Genomic DNA, 25874 nt, shown 5'->3' on the forward strand with positions numbered 1-25874 from the left:
CTAGCAGTGAGTGAACAATCAAGGTAACCTGAGGTTCTGTACAATGCAAAATAGGATTTTACAGTTTCATAAGCAAACTTGCCTCGGTAGCTCTGCAGGGCTTAAGTCTCTCATTCTTCCCCTCCCTCTCTCCTCCCCTCCCCCTCCTCTCCCCCCTCCCCTTCTCTCCTCCCCTCCCCTTCTCCCCTCCCCTCCTCTCCCTCTCCCCTCCCCTCCTCTCCCCTCTTCCCTTCTCTCCTCCCCTCCCCTTCTCCCCTCCCCTCCCTCTCCCCTCCCCTCCTCTCCCCTCTTCCCTTCTCTCCTCCCCTCCCCTTCTCCCCTCCCCTCCCTCTCCCCTCCCCTCCTCTCCCTCTCCCCTCCCCTTCTCCCCTCCCCTCCTCTCCCTCTCCCCTCCCCTCCTCTCCTCTCCCCTCCCCTTCTCCCCTCCCCTCCTCTCCCTCTCCCCTCCCCTCCTCTTTCTCTCCCCTCCCCTTCTTTTCTCCCCTTCTTTTCTCCCCTCCTCTCCCTCTCCCCTGCCCTTTCCCTATCTCCTCCCCTCTTCTTCCCCTCTCCCCTCCCTTGCCCTCCCCTTCCCCTCCCACTCTCCTCCCCTCCCTCTTCCCTTCCCTCCCCTTCCCCTATCCCTTCCCCTGCCCCTCCTCTTCCCCTATCCCTTCCCCTCCCACTCTCCTCCCCTCCCTCTTCCCTTCCCTCCCCTTCCCCATCCCTTCCCCTGCCCCTCCTCTTCCCCTCCACTACCCCTCTCCCTCTCTCTGCCCCCGTTGAACCACTTCCCCCCAGTTTTCATGCTCTCAACTACACTGTCTTTTTAATGTTTATTTCACTTTCTCTCAATGAAAAGAAAAATTCAATTGTGCAAAGGATGCTTGGGGCTTTATCCCTAAACAGATTACCAGTTACTAAGAGAGGAGAGTAAAAACCCTACACAGCTTTTCTTGCCACTTCACCTACTCTCGCTGAGTTCTGCATGTGTTTGAACGTATTCTAGTACTTTAAACTATGCACAGGGATGCAGGGAACCCGAGAGCCACTGGTATCACAAGAAAATGTCTAGTTGTATGAATAATACAATAAGACCATGTTTCCAGCCCTGTGTTATTATTATGACTTCACATATTACTTAGAGGGATAACACCTTTCTTGGTGTCCTTGTCCCAAGAAATACCTGTGAAGGTAATAGTCCTGTCCTGGACTCCACATATTTGGGGCTGGTATGCCTTATAAGAGAGCAGCTACATGTTTGCTCTTTCTAATGATCATTTACTTACATGACACAATATTTTAAGTGACCGAATAAACTGTGATAGGAAGTTGATGTGGCTTTCAAACATATCCCAATGAGCAGTCTTGTTCTCTCTCTCTCTCTCTCTCTCTCTCTCTCTCTCTCTCTCTCTCTCTCTCTCTCTTTCTCTCTCAGCATATGTAATTTTATAAAGTTTTAACCATTGCATAGATGTGCTTGGCAACTTAAATTGCCTCACTTGCATGCTAATCCAATCAGTATTAGTCTTTGAAATGATCCCATTAGCAGGTTGTCGCAGTGCTGGATGGCTGGGTGATATCCTGTTAGAATTAATGCGGCCACATCCAAGTCCAGGTGGTGTCATTTAGTCACAGTTCTCTTGATGACCAGAGCCTTTGATCATTCGGTTTATCTCTGTGCCTTTCAGCTTCTGTGCTGATTAAACGACAGCCTCTGCAGTTTCCTAGGCTCTTTCCCCATGTTCTTTATCCCTATCCATCTCACAGACTTTTTGATCTGCTTCTTACTCTGGCCTCCAAAACTGTTCTTTTCCAACTCAAGTAGATAAGATGTGAGCCCCTTTGGCTTCATCCTCAGTTGGATCCTCACGGACTGCTGAGCGCCAGGCAGGCTTCTGGAAATCATCTCAAATCGTCAGCATGAAATAGAGTCGTGAGAACAGATTTTAGACCTGCAGCTTGTCATGTGGAGTCCTGGCCATGGTCACCCCTCCACTTCTCCAGAGAAGCCTCAGCCCATGAGAGCCACTTCTCCAGCAACCACTGGTGTTACTGAGGCTCCAGCATGTTGCTGGTCTCTGTATGTATCTAACATTTAAAGCATCACCTTGTGTATGAAAATCATTCAGCCCTTGTCTATGCTGTAGACATCTTTAAAAATATCAATTATGGAGAACAATCATTACTGCTTAACCAGTAAACAAGATACCTGCCATATAATCTTTCTTTGGCCATCGTTAGCGATTGCCACAAATTTAGTAGATTTAAAGCAATATAGATTTATTATTTTACAGACTGATAGATTAGAACCTCAACACTGGTCTTAACTGAACCAAATTAAAGGTGACGGCAAACCTATGAGTCTTTCTAGGAGTCCCAGGAGAGAATTCATTCCCCAAGTTTTTGTAGCTTCTTAAGGCTGTCCATCCATTCTCTCTGGCCATTGTTGGTAGCAGCACTAATCTACAGGTATAAGTGCAAATATTCAGAAGATAGTTTGATGACATCTCCAGTCAGTAAAACAATAGTAGCTGGCTCCCGCCTACAACCTCTCCACCATGGGATGTTTTTACCAAGTTTGCAGTACCAGGCATGAATTTTCTCCTACGGAACTGGCTTAAAATCCCAAGCAAAAACTCAGTGGTTACCTCCCTAACAGCCATGCCTCTGCTGTGCCAGTGAGCATGTCTTGCTTGTCAGGTTAGGTTATTTTGTACACAGGGTTCACTGCCGAGAAGGAACACTGATGAAGTTCCCGAGCGGCCTGCATATAGCACTTTCCAACAGGACGAAAGCTGGCTCTCAGGGATGGCACTTCCAAAGACCCAATAGACATTTTATTTATTTCTTAGCTTTTTATTTTATCTTTAATTATGTGTATATGTGATGGGGGGGCCTCTGCACAAATGAGTGTGGGTACCCAGAAGTCATAAGAGGGCATCAGATTCTCCAGGCCTGAAGTTATGGGCAGTATGAGACATGCTGGGAGCTAGATTCCAGTCCTCTGCAAGAGCAGTCAGAACATGCTCTTCACCACTGAGCCATCCCTCCCGGTCTTTGCTCCTCGGTGAGTTGATTAGAGTATGTGATTCTTCCAGGTTAACTGCTCTTTGTAGCATTCATTTGGCAAACTGGCTGCCATGTCCTGGTCACTGGTAGTGTGTATGCTTGCCACATATGCTTACCACAGTCATTTCCTAAAACTGAGTGTGTGTGGGACACGTGTGTATACATTCATGTTTACATGTGTGCCGACATACATGAGCACATGCATATGGAGGCCCAATGAGACAGCTGGTGTGTTTCTCAGTCACTCTCTGCTTTATTTGATGAGTCGGGGTCTCTCACTGAACCCAAAGCTCACTTACTCTGGTTAGTCTAGACACCATTCCCCTGGCACTCCCGGTCTCCACCTCCCAAGTGCTGGTATAACAAAGTGACGCCCCCCCATGCTTGCTCAACTTTTATAAAGGTGCTAGGGTTCCATACTCCCACGCAAACTCTTGCACATAGATGCCGAGCCCACCAAGGTATACCACACGCACTCTGAAAAGTGATTGTAAGGACTACTATAATGGCTTGTCCTATTACGGCTTCTTAGACTCTGCCACTGACCTCATAACAAGGTCTTCCCTTGTGTGGATTCCCTTCCTGGTTCTGATCATTACCTTGACTCATTCCTTGTTTCCCGAATTGCGTTTGACTTTCAGAGGCTGTGTAATTGGACCAACATTCCATTTTAATGTTCCTGCTCTGAACTTTGGGAATGTTTCCTATGGTGAGTAACCTTTTTTTCGTGTGTGTGTCTGTCTGTCTGTGTGTGTGTGTGTGTGTGTGTGTGTGTGTGTGTGCATAAGTACATTTTATTTGCCTGATGTACTGATGGAACTATCACCTCTGAAGCTTGTTGTATTTGTCTGCTAACCCAGGCCTAGGCCTAGAAGCTTCTAGCCTCTGTACAATCTAATCTAGGCCTAGGCCTAGAATGCTTTCAGTCTCTGGGACTTACTGCTGAATAAGCTCGTCCTTTCTAGCTCTTTTTGAACTCTGGCTTCAGAGTGGTTCAACTCAACTGTCCAACTCCTCTCTAAACGGACTGATTCATTCTGGCTTCTCTCTTGGCCTCTCACTGAATTTGGCCTCAAACTAACTCTGGCAATCTGTTCTAATCTTCTGGTTCCTTCTCATTCTCTGGCTCTTTCTGTCTTCACTGTGTCTAGCTTGTTCTCTATTCAACCTGTCTCTATAAAACTGTCCTGGTAAAACTGCCCCTTCCTTCCAATCTCTCTCCACACTGCTCTCTTAAGTAGCTTCCCTGTTTTGTCCTATCTTCCTCCGATTCATCACTTTGCCTGCCACTCAATTAGACATCACTTTCAAACGTGGGTGCTTCTTTCTAAATTAAACTTTACCTTCATTGGTGCATGCTAAGGGTCTGAGCCATACCACAACTAGAAGCATGTTTATTTTTCCAGTAAGTAATACAATCCTGGGGTTCATGATATGATCAAATATCCTGCAACAGAATCTGGAGGATAATCTTAAATGTCAACCCTAGAAATACCATCTTCTCCTTGAGACTGTCTTCCATTGGTTAGACTAAGCTGCTGGCCAGTGAGCCCCAGTGTAGTTGTTTGAATAGGAATGGCCCACATAGACTCATGTGTTTGAATGCTTGGTCCATAGGAAGTGACACTATTAGGAGATGTAGCCTTGTTATAGTAGGTGTGGCTTTGTTGGAAGTTTGTCTCTAGGGGGTCGTCTTTGAGGTCTCAGAAGCTCAAGCTGAGCCTAGTGGATCATATTCTCTTGCTACTACCAGTGGATCCAGATGTAGAATCCTTAGCTTCTTTTGCCTGCATGATACCATTGCTTCCTGTCATGCTGATGATGGACTAAACCTCTGTGCCATCCCCAATTTAATGTTTTCTTTTATAAGAGTTGCTATGGTCATAGTGTCTCCGCAGCAATAAAACTCTTAAGACACCCAGGGACCCCTCTGACTCTGTCTTCCCAGCCCTTGGAAATACAAGTATGTGCCACCACACCTGTCTTTTCATGTAAGTGCCAGAGATCAAGCTCAAAGCCTCATGCTTGAAAAGTGTTCTGGCTAGTTTTATACTGACTTAACACAGGTTGGGGTCATTTTGGGAGAGGGAACCTCAACTGAGAAAAATGCTTCCATCAGATTGGCCGGTAGGCAAACCTCTGGGTCATTTTTCTTGGTTAATTGTTGGCACATGAATGCTATAATAGTGGTGCTATTCCCTCATCATATGACCCTGGGTGAACAAAAGAACAGGCTGAGTGAGCCATGGAGAGTGAACCAGTAAGAAGCACCCCCCCATGGTCTCTGTTTCAGTGCCTGCCTCCAGCTTCCCCCTAGAATTCCTGCCCTGACTTTCTTCCATGATGGACTGTTACCTGGATGTGTAAGTCAAATAAACCCTCCCCTCCACACATTGCTTTTGGTTGTGGTGTTTGCCACGGCAATCAAGTGCAGACTAGCACACCAACTAAGCCATTCCCCCATTTTAAGTTTAGAAATTGAATACAGTATTTCTTGGTCTCCACATAGGAGAAGGAAGGTTTACAAAGCAGCCCAATTACCATTTCTAATAGCTACCCAAGAGGATCCCTTCCTCTCTGGCACGGTCATTTTAAATGATATGTAACTAGTAACTAGACCCTGGGCACTAGGAGCTGTAGAAGCTACGGATATCAATCTTTATCCAGTAGTGACACTAGCAACCTCACACATCATTTCACTGTCTGAACCTTCTGTACTTGGGATTTGGAGGCCATAGTCATAGTACTGACATGTTGGGGATTTTATTTCGCTTTCTGACAGTGCTGGGTATTAAACCCAGGGCTTTGTGCATTACCAGGCAAGTCCTCTATTCATGCAAAATCTCCCAAACCTGCACTGTGTCTAAAGGCAAATCCTGATTTGCCCATCTGGCCACACAGTAGCCTCCTTAGAGAGAGTCTTTGGGGTTGAACTGAGGGTTCCATTGCTCCTGATTGAAGGATGTTCCATCTGTGTTGTCATCTCACCCGGTGTCTGTCCCATGGCATTTCTCCCTGTCTATATTTGTCAACTGAAGTAGCAGCAGCAGCAGCAGCAGCAGCAATAATATCTTCCTTGCTTGTTTCCTGTGGCTTTTCACTGCCAGGCCCATGGCGTGCAGTGTTGTGCTTAAACCCAGCAACCCTTCCCAGAGGCGCAGTCACTGTAGTTAATCAAAAGTGGAGCCTCGAGACTGCCAAGTGATTTGCCAAAGGCACTCAGTATCGATAGAATTGCTGTTTGTTTTGAGAGCTGCTTTCAATTGGGATCTGACCCTGGTGAAGCAAACTTTGGTCCTTGGCTGATTACAAAAAGAAATTCATCGCATTTATGATCTTTCTGTGTCGTGTCCTGTCTCAGTCAGGGTTTCTATTCCTGTACAAGCATCATGACCAAGTTGGGGAGGAAAGGGTTTACTCAGCTTACACTTCCATATCACTGTTCATCACCAAAGGAAGTCAGGACTGGAACTCATGCAGGTCAGAAAGCAGATGATGCAGAGGCCATAGAGGGATGTAACTTACTAGCTTGCTTCCCCTGGCTTGCTCATCTTGATTTCTTGTAGAACCCAGGTCTACCAGTCCAGGGATGGCACCACCCACAATGGGCTGGGCCCTCCCCCCTTGATTGCTAATTGAGACTCACCAAACAGAAGGCAACAGGGCTGGATATAACCTGACACAGGACTTGAGGGTGGTGAAATAGTCAGTCTCTCTGGCTGGCTCTAAGATCACCAATATCAGGGATGCTATTTCCTGGGAGGGGCTATTATCGAATCCCATGTCAGCGGCCATGAGAGCATGGTTCTCAGAAAGGAACAGTACAAATTTGTTGCCTCTTGGCACGTTATAGATCGAACAGCAGATAAAAGTGTGTAGGCTTCTCCTCTCATGTGTTAGTAAACAGGACTGAGTGTGACCCTACATTTAAAAAATCTGCACTTGGCACAAAGCCTAAAGGCAAAATATATTTCTACAAGACAACTCACAATAACTAACAGTCAAGGCTGCCTCTTTAGAGGGGCCTGGTGACCGCCAAGAGCCTTATTTTGTATTACTATTTAACATGCATGACTAAACGCATGGTAAATATTCTTTAGTTAATTCATGAATGGCTGAGGTCTATGTATTGACGTTTGACTGGGGAGCAGGCAGGCAGTGAATGTGAGCCGAGGGAATGATACACGTCTGTGAATATAAAGATGTCACAGGGAAGCCCAGGCTTAGTGAGAAACCCTAAATCAAAAACCTAAAGCATATAGAGGAAAACATTTTATATTGACCTATGACCTGTACACATATACCACACACAATACAATGCATACATACACGCATAAACACACATACATAAATACTGAGGACACCTTAGAAGGTAATGAGACATAGTAATGAATTACATACACAATCTTAAATCATTTCTAGGGGAGAGAAGTCTTTCTCACCTCAAATTTTGTTTTCCAGGATTCCCCCATACTTTGATGTGTTCCCTCAATAATACATCTTTGGTCCCTATGACCTTCAAACTGCGGGTCCGAGGCGATGGTGAGGACACAAATGGCATCCAAAACTACTCTCAGGTGTCAGACAGCAGACAATGGTCATGGATCAATACCGAAATATCCACAACAAAACCCAAAGAATTCACCATCACTCCCAGCAGTGGCACCATCCGCGCCCAAGGTTTTGCTGCCATCAAGGTAAAGCGCATAGCTGTCAGCACACGGAGATGAAGCCAGTCCTTGGTAACCAAGTAGAGAAACAGATGCCCATCACAGGAGGAAGACCAAGGATACCCAGTGGCTCCCCCTCCCCAGTCCTCTTGGGGTCCTGACATGAGATTTGGTTTAAGTAGAGAAGTTCTGATCTAGATAGGACCCCATTCATTACCACCATCTCAGCTCTGGTTTCTCCTTGGAGGTCGTCTGACCAATTGATGGAACCAGATAAGATCAGGCAAAAAGAGCCTTCTCCTTCTCCAGCTTGAGGTCCCAGGGGCTGATGGGGAAAGGAACTTCAGTTTCTTAGGAACCGTTGTTCCAATAGTCTGATGACCAAAAGAAGGGCCGAGTATCTGTCTCTTCAGAATAACCTTGTTCCCACCAGACCAGTTACACCCCAGTTATATGTATCTTCACCTGGGTCTAACATGAATACAGAACCAGTATCTTCAGGGGAGCTGTGGCTTCTACTTATTTCAAGTGCAATCACTGTTCCATACAGAAATGCACCCACTGATTAGTGTACAAGTGGAAGAGCTCAGAGTCTGGCTTCATGTTCAGGTCCTCCACAACTGTAAACACCCAGGCTTACACCAAGCTGAAAGCTAGGTCATTCAGGTTTCAGTATAAATCCAGGTCCTGGCAAATGCAGGTGCCATGTGTCTTTCCACTAGAGCTTTGTATTTAAGTCCCCAGGAAGAGGGATGAGGTTTGCCCAGCACCCTACTGTCTCCCTAGGTTTGACCTGAAATCAGACCAGTGTGGTGGCCTTAGTGGCAGCCTCATGGTGCCCCTAGCAGGGTTCTTTGATGGTTAACTGAGAAGGGTTTCAGTTGTCTCCCTTCACCTTTACTTCTCCAGACACCAAGATCTTGCAAAATGGAGGGCTCCTGAACTGAAGCGGTGGGTTCTGGGAAGGGAAGACTTCACGGCTAAGATGGCTAATTCTGTAGATGTTATCACTAAATATTTATTCAACCCATCTCCAGAATCATTTGAGATGCTTTTCAATACCTCACCTCAAATCTACTCATTTTAACTTTTTTTTTCTGGGAATTTTCAGCCCTTCCATGGGCTTCTCCGGGGGTCTAGAGAAGCCCGGGGTTCTAGAGAAGCCCGCTCTGCCATTACGTTCTCACCAGAGATGGCTAACGGACTTTCCCTGGAAGGTGCTCAGCCACAGTGGATTTATTTTTCACTTGTTCCTTAGCCTCCACCAGATCTCTCTGTCCTTTTACCCCTTGGAGATACCATAGGAGTGTCTGAAGATAATGTCTCCCCACCAGCCTCCTGCCTGACCCCCTTAGCTTCCTTCCTACAGACCTCAATCCCAATACGTAAACAAAGGGGTTCAATCATGCCAACACCTCTGCATTTCTCTGAGCCAGACAATTCTTCTTTCCAGATCAATGCCTCCCTTTTTAATTTTTGTGTATTTTTGGCAAAAAGCCCGTCTGAGCGTCAGCTTTCCCTCCTGATCTGCACTTGCAGCCAGGTCTGTGTGGACTCAGATTTGCATGCAGCAATTCCCTCTGCAACCAAAAAGATTTTAATTAGTACCCAATACATAATTTATAGGCAGAAAACCCTTAGCCCATGCCAAAAGCTGTTTTCTAAACTAACAAGTATCGTTTCCAGTCGAAATCATTTTGAAGCAATTAAAAGTTGTAACGAGGCTTTCGGAGGGCCCGAAGAAAAAGTTTTCCAGCAGTAAATACAAACGTAGAGAACGTTCTGGGTAGAGAGTGTCCTCGGGTGGACCCGGCTTTGGACCTTTCTATTTTCCTGCTAAAATGGAAAGGGAAGGCAATTTTTTTTAGTTTGAAAACTCGATTGCCCCTGCAAGTTTCTAAAGTGGACGTAGTTATTTTCATTTTCCTTTGATGTAAGAAAATTCACTATACTGTTCCCTCGGTTTTATTGAAGTTCAGTCATTTAGTTGGCCCCCGGCAGCATAAGGAACGGTTGAAACGGCAGTAGCTAAAGTCTGTCTGATATGTTTGAAGTCTCTCACCATCTGTGGTCATCCTCCCCTTTGTGTGGGTACAGTCTCCATGACACATGAGACCGGCCTGTTATGCTAACACTGAATCTCCAACCCAGCAAAATATCCACCATGTCCTGACCCCATGGTGTAACTCGTTCGCTGTAAAACACCATCCAGCTTCTGAAACAGGGCACTTAGAAAGCGTGCCGACACAGTATTCTCCCCTGGCTCCCGACTCCCCCATGCAGAGAGCTAGCCTTTCAGAACAGCAACCTGTCACCTCTTTCTTCCCAGGTGACCTTGTGCTCCAACACCGTGCAAAACTACGAGCTGGCGATGGTGGTGGATGTGGAGGGTGTCGGAGAAGAAGTGCTGTCACTCTTGATTACAGCCAGGTAGCATAAACTTGTTCCTCTCTGCCAGTGTTCCCTCTTCCCCCTGAGTCCAGGGTCAGGCTGCCCCCCACCAGGCAACTGGCCTGCTAAACACTGAGTACTGAATTCCTCTTGCCTTCCTGGGAATGGGAAATGGAGTCTGGGGTGCAGTGGGCAAAGTTTTAAAACAGAGTATGTTTGTAAAGGACCTCTGTTGGAGATAGCAAGGACCAAAAGGTTTTTTGTGTGTGCTGTATTGCTCTCTGAGGAGTCTTTCAAAGTACGAGAACTGAACAGGTTCACGAGGGAGGTGATGAGTTGCTAAGTTTTATTTTGAGTTTTTTTTTTTTTTTTTTTAAATGTGGTCTATATCAAGGTCATGTGGGAGAAGGTGCTATTGTCAGGTCTATAATAATATAAACCAAACCCATCATCTCCACTTCATATGTGCACACATACAAGCGTGTGTTTGTGTCAGATATGTACGCGTGTGCACATGAGCGTAGGGATGTGCTCACTCCAGTCTACACATGCAGAGGCCGGAGCCTGACCTTGCCTGCCTCCCACTGAACCAGGAGCTCACCGCTTTACCTAGACCAGCTGCCGACGGAGCATCCGAGATCCACTTGTCTCTGCCCCACCACTTGAAGCTTTTGTCCGAGCACAGGAGAATGTCACTTAGCGCCTCATGCTTGCACAGACAGCGCTTTTATCTACAGCTACATCTCCCGGGCACCCAGCTTCTCCCTCTTCCTCAGTGACTCAGTAAGGATCCCTGAGGTTAGGTTTAAATAGGGGCCGCACCCTTTCCACAGCACACAGGCTTCAGAACTGCATGGAAGCAAATGGCTGTGGACAGAAAAGACCTGGCAGGGCTGGTACATCAGTATCTGGGACTTAGCCCTTAGGAGTCCTAGGAAGACACACCTTAAAGAGGGTGCAGACACTCTGATGGGTGGGGGGATAACCATGTGTCGGAAGCTTGAATGGAGACAAATATCAACCTGGAAGAACCTAGCGCTCCTGCGGCCCCAGTCTGCTTACGCGTTGCTACAGTCCAACTTGGTCTGTCTCTCTGAAAACAGGAAAGGCTCTTTGGTTTAGTCTGGACCTTTCTGGGGCCTGCTCTTGCTTTGGCTTTGATCTTGCACTCCATTTCTGTGCTGGCTCTTTCTGGCCCTTTTCAGCCTCCTCTCCCTGCAACTATTCTGAATTGTTTAAAAAAAAAAAAAAGAACAATAATGCCTAAAGGGACCATGAGTTTCCTGCTAAGGGTTGCTGTGACCCCTGTAACACACCACACACCACCGCAGCCACACAGGCTAGGGAAGCAGAGGAATAGCTTTGAGAAGGTCATTGGGTCAACCAGCAACTCCCATACCAGCTAAAAATAAGCATTCCTCCGTCCCTGCTCAGGTTAAAGAGAGGTCCTATTGTTATCACTCTCTTTGTCACCTGCAGGAACTGCTTGCTGACTCCCACCAGAAGCGCTTCTCTTAGAACTGGTCCCCCCGACAGTACCCACTCAGAAAGCCAGCAACGACTTGCCCCCCCTCACCCCAAGTTCACCCCCCTCAAGCTGTGTACTCACACTCTCTTGGATTCTTCCACACCCCCCTAAGAGTTACAGCCCGGCTAAACGAGGCCCTCTAATCTGCAGAACGACTTTCAATTCCCCCCCTTGGGGTGAGACGGGAGACAGGAAAGCAGGTGACTCAAAGCGACATAGGTCGGACTTTGTGAGGTTCGACATTAAACTGGACTCCGTGGAACTTAAAAGGCGGTCCTCTTCATCTTTGTGCCTCATGTCAGGACAGTGGGTGGCATAGGGCAGATTAGACACTGGCAGCCATAGACATGAAATGGAACCCAGGCCCCCAACAGGGCTACATGCAAGGAGTGCAGGCACAGCTCCATTCCTGCACTGAGCTGCAGGAGGTGGCTACTCTGCAGAGGAGTTAGAATGATTATCCGAGCAGCACAGCTAGTTAAGCCTCTGTGTAGTTGGCATTGGCCCTATTTGACACAGACACAGACCCGCTGCCCTAAGGAACTTGGCTGTGGGGCCCCTCACAAAGGGGGAGCCCAGTGAAACATTGATGGGAAGGGTAAGTGGGGGCTAAGAGAGAGATAACAGGACAGAAGGGTAGAAACAGTTACTTGTTCTCCATAGTGCCCCCTATTATTATTAGAGAAAAACCACTATGTAATAGTGATAGGTGCATTTAGCTTATCACCCCGTCCTTTTGGATGCAACAAGCTCTCTATTTTGAACTGTTTAAGGTGTGTGGTACCCAAGCTCCAGTTGGTGACTACAGAGGTGAACTTTGGGCGCTGCTTCCTGAAGTACCCATATGAAAAGACCATCCAGCTTGTCAATCATGATGACCTTCCTGGATGCTATAAGGTCCTGCCTCAGGTGAGTTACTTTATCCTTCTTTGATGTTGACCTTTCTTCCAGGGGACTCCCTCAGAGAAAAAGAGGCTTCCTTCTGAGAGGCTGTGGTGGTCCTGGGCCCATGATCTCCAGCGCTTCTGATTTTTTAACCCTCACATGAGTCGGGTGCGAGCTTAGGGAGCCACAGCTGGATTGCTATCTGTGTGACTGAGCAGCTGCAGGTGTAAACGGTTGCTAATTTCCCAAGGAAATTGTCCTTGATAAAGAAGAGAAAGTGTCAATTAAACCAACATGCAGAAGTGCACCTGCAAATAATTGCCTGTGAATTAACCATGCTTAGGAAATGAGCTGGGAGATCTCATTTGTACTCGTGGCCAGGGATGAACAACATCACCAAGAAATGGTGGTGAAATGTTTATAAATGGACCCTTTGGACCAGAAATCTAGAGGTTACACAGGAAGAGAAATGGTGTCTTAATTCCTATGAAATACACCCTTTCACACATCCCTACACCTGGCTATGTGAAGGACCAAACAGGTCCCGTGTGCAGAAAATTCAGAAAGATTTATAGAGAGCAAAGGAAGGTCATTAATGATATACAGTTTACCAAGAATGCATTTGGGCTTAAACTTTAGGTCTGTGAGTATAGACTACAATATAAATTCATGGGGGCAGGTGCAGGGAGGAGTAGTTTGGTTGTTTAATTGCTTTTCTGTTTCGATGATAAGACAAAGAAGTACTTATAGAAGAAATAGGTTAAGGGCCCATCGTGACAGGAAGGTATGGTAGCAATCAAATGTAGCAAGAAGTTAGTTGAGCACGTGTCAACATACAAACAGCAAAGAGGGCCAACTGGAGTGGAGAGGGACTACAAACCCTCAGTTATGTACTTCCTCAACCAAGGCTCCACATCCTACAATAGCACAACCAACTAGGGACCAAAGTGCAAACATACCTGAGCTGGTGGGGAACATCATTCAAACCACTGCAGAGGTTTATCTGGTTCTAAGTCAAGTCAGGTGTTTTATGGGGGACACAGAATAAAGATTTGGGCTGCTTCTGAGAAACACAGCCAGAGGAAGATGCTAACCACTGGTCAAAACATGGCCAGAGTCCTGTCTTCAGCTCTTGTCTCATCTTTTGTAATGAAAACTTGGAGGGGGGGCAGTATGTTTGGAGTGACCAAAATGTAGCCAGTGTCATCAGTAAATAAGTCTTGAGAAGAGCCAACTCAAGTGTTTAAACTGAACAAAAGAGGCTGAGCTGGGACCAGATAGATGGCTACCTCTCGTTAGCCAAAGGGATATTATGTAGAAGAGGAAGTTGAAATTATTGTGTGGGCTTCTCGTGACATAAGCAGAAATCAAGAACCAAACTACAGAGCACATCCAACATCGACTCAGCAGCAGAAGAGGGGGCCTATGCTGTGCATGCTCATCGCAAGAACACAAAGCAGAGCCTGCATCCAGGGACTGGGGAAGTGCATCACATAGGGAGCTGGGAACCTGCCTTGGGTACAGTATTGAAGGAAAGCCTGCTCAGTCATCAAGATACTTAGTGATTTTTTTTGCCACATATTCTAAGATAATAAATTAATTTTTTAAAACTATAGTGGACAAAATATCAACATTTGGATAAAAGGTCACACTACAGACTGTTCCCCTTTTGTCTCAGGCTCCAGGGGACACAGCCAAGTAGTAATACACCACGATAAAGCGTTGTGAAGCTATGTTAGGTTGGGCCAGATGCAGAAAGGGTAGGGCTGTTTTCGAAGGGTGAAAACTATACACTGTGCCTTGTTGTTGGGCCCTAAAACCCTCGGGAAGGTTTTCAGAATTACCCAGGCCTACAGTGCCAGCTTCAGGCCAGAATGTGGACTTGGAAAAAGGAGACACCAGGCTCCAAAATATGTCTGGCGGGCGGGCATGCAGGCCGAAGGGGATGGTCAGATTACTGGAGCAGATTCAAGATAAGAAAGTGTCTGTGGCAGGTCAAGGAGAAGAGCAGGCTCAGAAGGGGGGTAAAGGAGTTCAGGCAGGACGAGGACCACGTGCTCAGAAAGTGCAGGTGGCATGACCTACGTTAATGGAGTGCAGAGGTCTAAGGCGGTGGGAAATGAGGCATGAAGGCACAAAGGACTCAGCTGTAGACCTTGGCCACAAATGGCAGTTGTCCTGAATGCCTGCTCTCTCCCTGCAACCCACTGTTCTAGAAACCTGGGATTTTTTTTTCTTTTTCTTTTTTGCTCACACTCCACTTAACCCAATGTCCTATTGGCTGAATCAAGATCTTTATCCCACAAGCTTCTCTAAATGATGAGATAGTCCTAATAACTCTCCAAGGACTTGGAAACGCTTGCTTCAAAAATAAACCAGTCTGACCTTTGTTCTCCTCTAAGCACGGCTTGCCTGCCCTGGCTTGTGTCTCTGCAGATATACGAGAATCCACCCACTGTGCTGCTTTCTAGCCCCTCCCCCTATGGGGTCATCTCCCCCCACAGCACTGTGAACATACCACTAGCCTTGGAGACCCAGGTCACTGGTGCACATCGATCCACAGTTTACATCTCAGTCTTCGGGAGCCAGGAAGCCCCTCTGGTGAGTCAGTTTTCAGAATCGCCATTGAGGTCACATGCTCCCTATCATAGGGGTTTTTGGCTTCTTCCTTAAAGGTGTGTGCTGTCATTGTATATCCTTTGGTTTCTATAGTTACGAGGCTTTGTGTTTTCATTCTGCAGAAGTAAAATACATGTGAGGTATTCCCTGGTGAAAATATATGCAGATACATCCAAAAGTTCTAAGATAGTATAGGAATTGTTCTTAAGTCTAACTTGAGTAGCATTATTTTCATATGCGTGCACTTGTGTATAACCACATTCATGCACACATATGCACACACAACACACATATACATAGCTGGTGCCTCTCCATGGTCAGCATATCTGTATGTTCAATAAGCTCCTCAGTAGTTCTAAGAACAAAGCTAAGTTTGGCCATCACGCGGTCACCTACAGGCTGCTCCCCAGATCTTCTATAGAGCAACTGCATTAGCAGTCACCCAAGTCACCTACTGGAGCTGCTAAGAGTCTCTCTAGGCACTGTAGGGGAAAACTCCAAAAACTGCTGCTTAGGCTGAACTGATAAATCTTACATCTGAATGGAGTTTGTTTTCCTGGACATTCAGTTTACTTGGAAGCTGATGAATGTTCTCTGAGGGGATTCTGATCTCCTAGGGAGCACAATGAGCTAAGTTCTTTGCTTTGACCACTTCTATGTAAAATGCTACAGGTGATGGCTCATTCACTTGGTGAAGAAGGCAGCTAGTGCTTTAGGAGAGAAAAGGACCCATGTACTTCAGCGTGTGGATTTCAACCACCAACCAGTGCAGTAGCTTTGCCTGTCGGCCATTACCGGGATGGTAAATCTGGGTATCAAACTCAAACACACCACAGTTACACATAACTTGGTGTGTTCTTGAGTACAAATGGCTGAATGAGACATACAGCTCCAAGAATCTGATTTTTCTTTACTCTCTGACCCCGGGCTGGCCCAGAAAAGCTGATCACCCCAGACCAGGCTGGACAAACAGGTCTGACCACACATGTTTATCTCTGTGTCCCTCTGACCACAGAGAACCCCCCCAGGAAGGAATGTGAGCTCACACTAGTACTCTCACTTGGCCCTCTGTTCTTCCTCTTGTGGAGTGCAGGCATGTCACATCCAGAGTATTGGAGAAGGACCCGTTATCTTCATACACCCCACTCAAATTGACTTTGGCAATATCTACGTCCTGAAGGACACTTCCAGAATTCTCCAGCTGTCTAACCAGTCCTTCATCCCTGCAGTATTCCGGGCTCACATGGTGAGTAAGTCCTGGGCTATCACAGCTTGGCAGAGATTCATACGGCTAAGCAGTGCTATAAACTATATCGTTCCCAACCTTAATTCTCCCCATTATAGTCCTTTTGTTAACCAAAAAGCACAATATGCATATCTGGTAAGCAGGTGGACACATTTCATATAATCGTACGTGGGAAGATGTTTCAGAAGCAACCAGCTTTAGCTCTCTCTCTCACTGAAGGCATCAGCTCCAAGCCCTCTGAAGAACATTGTCTCTGTAGATTCCCCTTCCATATACATTTCTTTCTTTGGTTTGATTTGGTTTGGTTCTCCCCTTTCTTCAGAGACTACCTCAATGCAATTTATAAGGACGTATCAAGGCCAGAGAGACAGTTCCTCAGTTTAGAGTCCTTGCTGAATTCAGTTCCCAGTACCCATATTGGACAGCTAATTCTAGCTCCAAGTGATTCAGCACCCCCTTCTGACCTCCACAGGCAACTGCACTCATGAAAACACACACACACACACACACACACACACACACACACACACATACACACACACACACTTTTAAAAATAAAATAAATTGTATAAGGATGCTTCATATATAAAATACTATATGCCAAAAATAGGAATTAAAGAAAACAAGGCAAAGTGTATGTGTTAAAATGAGTCCACCTCAGACATGCATAAATCATAATTATGGTTTAGATCTGCTGTGGTTTAGATCAAGCTACTTATTTATTTATTGGTTCAAAAAAGAGATAATACAGGTGTTGGTTTGAGGGCTATGGGATACATTTTTTTAATTCGGGTATTTTTTAGGTTGGTTGGGTTTGTTTGTTTGTCAATTTTAGGAATTTCTATTCTAGTCATTAAAAATACCATTAATTTTAAAACTGGTTTTCCAAATTTCAAAACAAAATTATAACTGGTATTGTTTTCTTCCCATCTCCAAATTATTGTCATTTGAATAAGGGCTGTCAAATATTTCTGAAGAATCAAATATTATTTTCATAGCAACCACTATTGAAAGGAATAGAATTAACACTTTCTCCTGACTCAAAACAGATCACTAGATATATTATTCCTCATCCTGATTCATTTTTATCATAATTTTTCCTTATTCTTTGCAGAGGCATCTATATATAGAGATATTTACTGCTCTTTTCCACATAAGACCTCAAGATCTAGGTTTTTTTCTAGAGAACATGATTTAATAATTGATAGAAAAAAAATCCTGCTAAGAAAAAATTTACTATTTACCCAATTAATTCATGGCCACATTTGGTAGAAACTGTGAAATCTTGCCTAGGAGATGTTGCTCTGTGGTCCAGTATGAAACTAGGAAAAGAAAGGGGTTGGTGACCATCAGTGAGAACCTAGGGGAGGAGTTAGTTAGGCCTTGGGACAACAGAAGGAAGGCACAGGAAACCCAGAGTACCTTCAATCACACATAACATCTGTTCCCTCCCGTTCATGAATCTCTAAGTTTTACTTTTCTCTTCAAAAAGTTTTAATGTTGTTGCTGGTGGTGGTGGTGGTGGTGGTTATGGTCGGGGGAGTGGAGGGGTGGTTGTGGTGGGGAGGAGTGGGGGTGTTATTGTTGTTGCCGCTGCTAGTGATGATGGTGGTGGTGTTAGTGGTGATAATGGTGGAGGGGTGATGATGGTGGTGGTGTTAGTGGTGATAATGGTGGAGGGGTGATGATGGTGGTGGTGTTAGTGGTGGTAATAGTGGGGGTGATGGTGATGATGGTGGTATTAGTGGTGGTAGTGGTGGGATGGGAGTGATGATGGTGGTGACGGAGATATGTACACCGCACATGCACGCAAATGCCTGAAGAAACTAGGAGAGAACAGGAGGTCCCCTGGAGCTGGAGTTACAGGTAGTTGTGAGCTAGCCCAACATGGGTACTGGAAACTCGGTTCCTTTACAAGAACAGCACATGATATTAACCATGAAGCCAACCCTCCAGTCCCTAGGTTTGGCTTTTGATGGAAATTTTTGGTGTACTTCAAAACACAGAAAGTACCTCAAGGGTTTCTTTCATTAATATATGGTATACAGTAAATGGGCCATCCTAAAACAGCGCTTTTTCTTTCTTTCCCACAAAGATTTGTATGACCCCATGCCTCAGCTGTCTAACATTTCCTTACATCAGAGCCACGCATGTATACAAGTCATATGCTGCCGGCTGTGTTCGGCCTCCATCTGCTCCTGGAAACCAGTGTTGCAAAAACAACACTGGCAAGTCTGAAATAGTCTCAGCTGAGGTTATCTTTGTTGAAAACAGAACCTCTTTTATATAGTAGCTGGGGCTTTGTGAACCTCCTGATAAATATGTATTAATGTCACAGAAATTGAATTCGTGGGCTGCCAAGCATTAGCAGTGTCTTAGCTAATACTTGCCTGCTCCCTCCCAAGCCTACTGCAGATCAGCCTCTTTTTTTTTTTTTCCTGGCTGTGCTGATAGTAGGGGTCATTCTCTCTCCTCCCTTGGCTGTCAGAAAATGTCATCCTTCCTCAGATGCTCCCTGCCATCAGCCGTCTGCCGTGATCTGTACCATGCAGGGCCACATGCATCATGGCCACCACTGTGATTAAATTCTCCCTTGGCAAGAAACATACAGCTGAAGGGGTCAGAAGACAGTAAGTGGAAAGCCCTCCCTCAAGGTGATATCAGGAACTTTAAAGACAGTTTGGAGAAAATTTTAACATCATAGAAATACATACTAGATTTTAAAAAGAGATTTAAAAAGTGAGACTTGGGGGTTGGGGATTTAGCTCAGTGGTAGAGCGCTTACCTAGCAAGTGCAAGGCCCTGGGTTTGGTCTTCAGCTCTGAAAAAGAAAAAAAAGTGAGACTTCTTTAAAAAGTCTAGAATAAAAGACCATCCATATGCATGGTATATGTGTATAAATGTATGTATCTGTAAAATTTTAACTTATCCTTAGTTGATGTCCCATGGGTGGATCTCTATTGCTTTAGAATACATTCTGTGTTGTTTTTATTTCTGTTGCTAAAATACACCAAAAAAAAAAAAAAAGTAACTTAAGGCAGTGTGGTAGTTTGAATATGTTTGGACCATGGGAAGTGGCTATTAGGAGTTGTGGCCTTGTTGGAGTAGGTGTGGCCTTGATAGAGGAAGTATGCCCCTGTGGAGGTCTCATATATATATGCTCAAGCCTGGCCAGGGGAATCAGAGTCCTCTCCTGGCTGCCTCTGGATCAAGACAGAAAACTCTTGGCCCCTCTGGCTGCCATGTTTCCCACTATAATGATCATAGGCTGAACCTCTGAACCTGTAAGCCAGCCCCAGTTAAATGTTTGCCTTTATAAGAGTTGCTATGGTCATGGTGTCTGTTCACAGCAATGAAGCCTTAACTAAGACGGGAGAAATGATTTCTTTTGGATATCCAGAGGGCTAGAGTCCACCATGGTGATAAAGATATGGTACCAGACAGGAGGCATACAGCAACAGGAGCAGGGAGCTGCCTGATCGCACCATATAGCACACAGGAATCAGAGGATTTGATAGCGAGGCTATAAAACTTCCTCCGGTAAGACTCCGCCTCCTAAAGGTTCCATAACCTTCCCAAACAGCAGCACCAGCTCAGGTGTCAAACACAAGAGTATGTGGGGCACATAGTATGTACAAAGCACAACACTTGGAATACCACCCTGCCCCGAGGGGAGCCAGGGAGGAGTCTTATTCAGGACAATGAATTAGAATAAATTGCCTCAGGTTTCAAAAAACAAAACTTTCTGAAATGTGAGAATCTCGAGTACAGGAAGGCTCTTTGGAGAGAATATAGGTTGTCCTGACAGAGCTAGGTCAGGAACACAGTCTCTGTTCACTTGGAGCAGCAGAAATGAAGTGAGCCTGGGGAAACATCCCCAGGACCCTGAGGTCATCAACACAAATCAGGAGGACAGGTAAGATCTGTTCATGGGTGTCCCTGGCTGGGCAGACAAGGACTTTGTTTAGCATTTGCTTGGAAGCATCTGGAATCCTTTTCCTTACACTCCCGATGCTAATTTGGTCTTGGCTACAGTTAGCTCGCAAAGCCTTCTGTTCAGATATCAGTAAGACCTTGGGAGTCAGCTGGCAGCTAGATAGATGTCTTTGCAGTGGCCTCTTGCCTGTAAGACTCAAGTGAGAAGCCACTGTTTAATATTTAGATTTCCTGGACCCTGGGAAAGGAAATTCTGATGCCTCATTCAAGCATGGTTTTTTTGTTGGCTGCACATTGAGCCACACAGTGCTACAGCAGAGGCAACCTGGGTGTTCGCTGTTCACCTCTCAGACCTTCAGGCCCTGGGACACATCCTTACCTCATCTGGGTCTGCTTTTTTTCTCTTATTTCTTTGTGTATCTGATTCATTCCAGTGATAACAGTCTTGGCCCTTCGCCTCCAGCACCTAGCAACAGGTGTGGCAGTTACAGGTGGTAACAGGAAAATGAAATCCATTGTGACAAATGTTTGTTTACAGTCACTATTGTATACATAGTATTATGTATACAATCTACAGATCTATTGTGAGCACCATAAGATAGCGGGGACAGAGAGAAGGATTAGTTACGTTGCCATGCAGTAAGTGTCAGCTGGCACGGTCCCTGCTGGTTTGATCCCATGACCTTTTTTGCTGGTTCTATACTGTTTAACTTGACCTGGTCAGTCAATGGATATCAAAATGGCAAAAGGATTTTGATTTATGTTCATACGAGAATGAACATTATCCTGGACAGTGCTATTTCCTTGCTCTCTGCTCAAAGACAACGATGTAATGAATTTAATGTGCATCAAGTCATGCTTTTATACTAATACATAATAAATTTATAAGCACTATATGACTTGTTGCTTTAAAAAAAAGTGTCAGTCACTGAATGCAACACCTTGTAACGTAATGTTTAGGCTCAGTGTTGTATTCCAAAAACCACCCACATTCATGCACATGTTATCTGTTCACTGGGCTCAGCTGCTGCAAATATTTAATTTACTGATATTATGGTTATTTCTTTTCCTACGAGTTGATAATTGGGTTATTGTAACAGTAGTGCAGTGAACAAAATCCTTGTCACTTTGTACACGTAAGTGATAAGGCGGGGTTTATGCACAGTGGTCAAATACCTAGCTGTAGAGTTGTTGAGTCCAAAGCAATTTTGTCAAACAGTGTGCTCTTCTGGAAGTATCTGAGCTTTCTAAGACACAAAACTTAGTCTAGCCAGAGTCCTAAGCTCTTGCCATCATGAACCTGAAATGGTACGTCACTGTATCTTTTATGTGTAGTTCCTTAGCTACCACTGAGGTTCAGAATTTTTGTATTTCAGAACCCTTTGCTATCAACTATCCATAACCAATGATCTATTTTTAGATGTCATTTGTTGTGTATATTGACTCATTGTTCACAATGGGGCTTTGCATTCTCTCAAAGATGCTTTTATCTCAACTCCGACCCTTCTCTTTCCTGAGCCTCCACGCACACAGCCTTGCCCCAGTGTGACAGGTGTTCCGAGGAATAGCTAAACAATGCTGACCCTGACATTTTATGTGCCTTTAATCCATCTAAGTAGACGGTTTGTGTAGTATACACGAAGAAACAACCTTGTCCTTTCACTGATGAGTAAGTATTTGTCTTTTTCGTGACCTAGCCATATTGAGGCACCACAGCAGGTTGCCAAGAGATTGAAGAAAATGTTCAGAGATGGCTTGAGTGAGACATGAAATGGAGTATAGGCCACCGACAGAGAAACGTAGAAGGAACACGGGAACACCCACAAAGAAAATCTAAAAGCCACAGGCTGTGTAGACAGCAGATCTCTCGGGGTGCTGCGCCAGAGCTCCACACGATAGCCACATTAACATCATGTTCTCGCCTTCTTCCGCCCTCCCCAGTTCCCCCCTGTCTGTTTGGGGACACAGAGCCACACTGGGGTTCTGAGAGTCTCTACTCAGTTTTTCTGCGACTGTAAAACACCTCTAAAATTTGTTGATTGAAAAGCTTCGTTTGCTAATTTTTGCTCTTAACCTTGTGTTCCTCTGCCTCGTTTCTTTACCACCATTTTGTTCTTTTTCGAGCACCTTCACCTGAGCATCACTTTGCCTTTCGCTCTGACGGGGCAGTCAGTCTGTCGGGGGTTGTCTTCACACGGTGCGGTACGCGGTGTCACACATGTTCTTACTTGCAATCTTTGTCACTCTAAGTCTGAGAGCATCGTTCTGGTTTCCTCTGTGTGGGTTAAATTCGGGTCTGTAGCCTTAACGCTCAACAGTTTTCCTCATTATGGACTTCAATTACATTAACACTGGAACACACGGCTTGAATAACACATACTCTAAGTGTGGTCTTTGAGAGACATAGCGTGTGATTCGTTTTTACAGCTACTCCATATGATCCCAAAGAGATTATAGATTACCTAATTATTAAGTGCACTGGACCATCTATGTATTTGGATTCTCAAGTCGATATCATTAAATATATTGTTCATATCTCCTACATTATTACCATTTGCCCAAATGCTCATAGAATTTTATCAAAGGCTCTCTCTTTTTTTTTCTCTAGTATCAATTTTCACCCTGTATATTTCAAAGCCAAATGATGAATTTTATTATTATCCCTATTATTCCTCTTTCATAATATATTATTCATTCTAATTCATGTTTATTATTTCTGGGTTAAATTCTATTTTTTTTCCTGAGAATAATTTTAATTGCTATCTACCTGGTATATCCTTTTATTTCTTTAACTTCTTTTTGTGATTTATTTAGAATAATAATATTAAATGGTATAGGATTAAGTTTTTTTTTTTTTTTTTTTTTTTTTTTTTTTTGGTGTATGTGTGTGGGGGGTGTACGGGTATCAGATGCCCTGGAGCTGAGTGACAGGCAGCTGTGAGCTACACAGAGTGGGTACTGGGAACAAAACAAGAATCTTCTCAAGGGCAGCAGGGCTCTTAACCACTGAGCCATCTCTCCAGCCCTGAGTTGGATTCTTGGCTAGCTGATGATAAACTCTGCATTTAAATCAGAAAGAATATTAATGCCCTGTTGCTGATGGAATGGATTTGTTAATTAACAGTTCCAGAGGTCATTGTCTAAATAAGGCTTAGTTCCCTTTGAGATTTTGGGAGAAAATGTGTTTCCTTGTCACCTGGACAACTTCATGGCCTCTTCCTCCATCCCCAGAGCCAGCAGCATCTCCCTCTATGTCTCCAATCTGTCTTTCCTGCATCTCTTTCTGCTTCTGCTCCTTCTGCATCTCCCTCAAAAGATTCTTAAGATTGCACTGAGCCCAGACCAATATAGTCCAGGTTAATCTCTTTGTCTCCAGCTCTCGAATCACCCTGTTTTGATAACACCTCACCGACATCAGAGAACACAAACTAGACATTTTGTGAAGACCATTGTCCAACACACCACAGCCAACCTAGTAGTTTACAACTCTCTTCTTCCCCGTTCTCACTTTGCACTGGGCTTTGCTTTCACTGTGAGACCCCCACAAGCCCTACCACTCTGTGTCCAGTTTCCCTGGATTTATCTGGACACTGTAGATTTTATCCATCTTACTTCTTTAATTGGCCACACTTACTTTCTCAATAAACTAAATCTTTCCCTAACAACAGTGAAGGGACTTAGTATTTTAGTCTTCCTCGAGACTAAGGACCGGTCTACACAGCTGAATGGAGATCTTCTTATAACCTCAACATTCTTTACTTTCTGTGTAGAATATGAATCCTCTCTTCTTGACCGTGGGGATTTTGACTGTTTTCAGTCTGTGATTAACCACTCACTAGATACAAATGTAGCTCCCCATGGGATGCTAACCCCAGAGGCTCGGACTGCCCCAGAAACAACTCACAGACTGTGTGAAGTTCAAGAAAAAAAAAAAGAAAACAAAACAAAACAAACAAAAAGAAAAAAGACATTATGCTCAATCCTTACACACCAAGAAAACGTTGACTAATTTCCGGGTTACATCCTGTTTTACATGTACTTTTTGCTCATTGTAACTAGTAAGACCTTAATGCAGAGTATCAAACCTTTAAAAAAAAAAAAAAAAAAAGAAGCCAAGCACTGACAAAAATGTATTTGTATACATTTATGCAAAAATGTTTAAAATTTTTTCCTTTTACCTTTGTTTTGTAAAATAAAGTTTAAAAAAATAAAAAAATAAAAAATAAATAAATAAAAATGTAGCTCCCCAATGGTCTGCCCCTCTTATATTCTGTGCAATTTTCCCCCTTTCTTTCCATGCAATGTTTTGTATGGTCAGCGGGATTGGCTTGGCTAGGCTTGCTTGGTTTAGCTTGAGGTAGGGTCTCTTGTTTGAGCTGATTGAGTTCTTGTTAGCACAAGCAGGCTCTCAAACCTCATTCTCCCAAGTTGCTGTTACCACAGGCTAGCCTAGTTTATATTTCTCTTTACAAAGTTACAGCTTTCTAAATTCAATAGCAACTCCTTCCATCCATCAGGTTCTTCCATCCTTTTCCTTTCCTCTTAAGGTTGCTCTCCTGCCTTAATTTCTGTCAGTTCCACCATTGTTCGGTCAAGAGTAACGTTTCACTTTTTAACTCCTCGATTTTGAAACTTTTTTTAAACCTTTAATTTTCTTAAATTCCTGCTTAATGTATCAGAAGATTTGAGACTTAAAATCTGGAAAGTGTTTCTTTGCTGCTGCTTCTGTTTCCTGCTTGTCTCAGGGTTTTTATTGCTTCGGCAAAACACCATAGCCAAAAGCACTGTGGGGAGGGAAGGGTTTATTCTGTTTAGACTTCCATATCATTGTTCATTATTGAAGTAAGTCAGGACAGGAACTCAAACGGGGCAGGGACCTGGAGGCAAGAGCTGATGAAAAAGCCATGGAGGAGTGCTACCTACTGGATTGCTCACATGGCTTACTCAGCCTGCTCTCTTATAGAACCCAGGTCTACCAGCCCAGGGATGGCACCACAACAATGGGCTGGGCCCTTCCCCATTTATCACTTATTGAGAAAATGCCCTACAGCTGGACCTCATAAAGGCATTTCCTCAGATGAGGCTCCTTTCTCTCTGATGAGTCTAGCTTGGGTCAAGTTGACACAAAAACCAGCCAGAACAGTACTTTAAGGAAATAAAATACATAACCATACATATAACCTACACACATTACATATACACACAGACACACACATACTCATAGACACACACTCACACATATATACATGTATACACACATATACACACATACCCACACATATAACCCATACACACACTCACACATATATACATACAAACACACATACATATACACATATACCCACACACACGTTCACACATATACATGCATTCATAAATATACACACATGCTCATATATACACACACACATGAATATGTTACTAAAATTTTCCTTGTACTATTCTACATAGATATTTTTATTTTACTTCTTTCTCATCCTTTCTCCTCTTTGTCTCAGTGGTATGCTCTAAATTACAAAGTCTGGCTTTGTTTTTTTTTTTTTTTTTT

General features: G+C 44.4%; 1 protein-coding gene across 1 annotated transcript in view; it reads left to right on the forward strand.

The window, feature by feature from the left end:
• HYDIN (HYDIN axonemal central pair apparatus protein) overlaps positions 1–25874 on the forward strand; it is a gene marked incomplete at both ends in the record, with an annotated part of 333158 nt that overhangs the window by 129020 nt on the left and 178264 nt on the right. The window contains 6 exon segments of the mRNA XM_080936961.1: positions 3693–3760; positions 7513–7748; positions 10051–10151; positions 12414–12549; positions 14962–15126; positions 16238–16390. Of these exon segments, the coding sequence (XP_080793087.1) occupies positions 3693–3760; positions 7513–7748; positions 10051–10151; positions 12414–12549; positions 14962–15126; positions 16238–16390 (859 nt within the window).

Source organism: Micromys minutus (assembly GCF_963924665.1).
Source record: "Micromys minutus genome assembly, chromosome: 24".
Taxonomy (NCBI): Eukaryota; Metazoa; Chordata; class Mammalia; order Rodentia; family Muridae; genus Micromys; species Micromys minutus.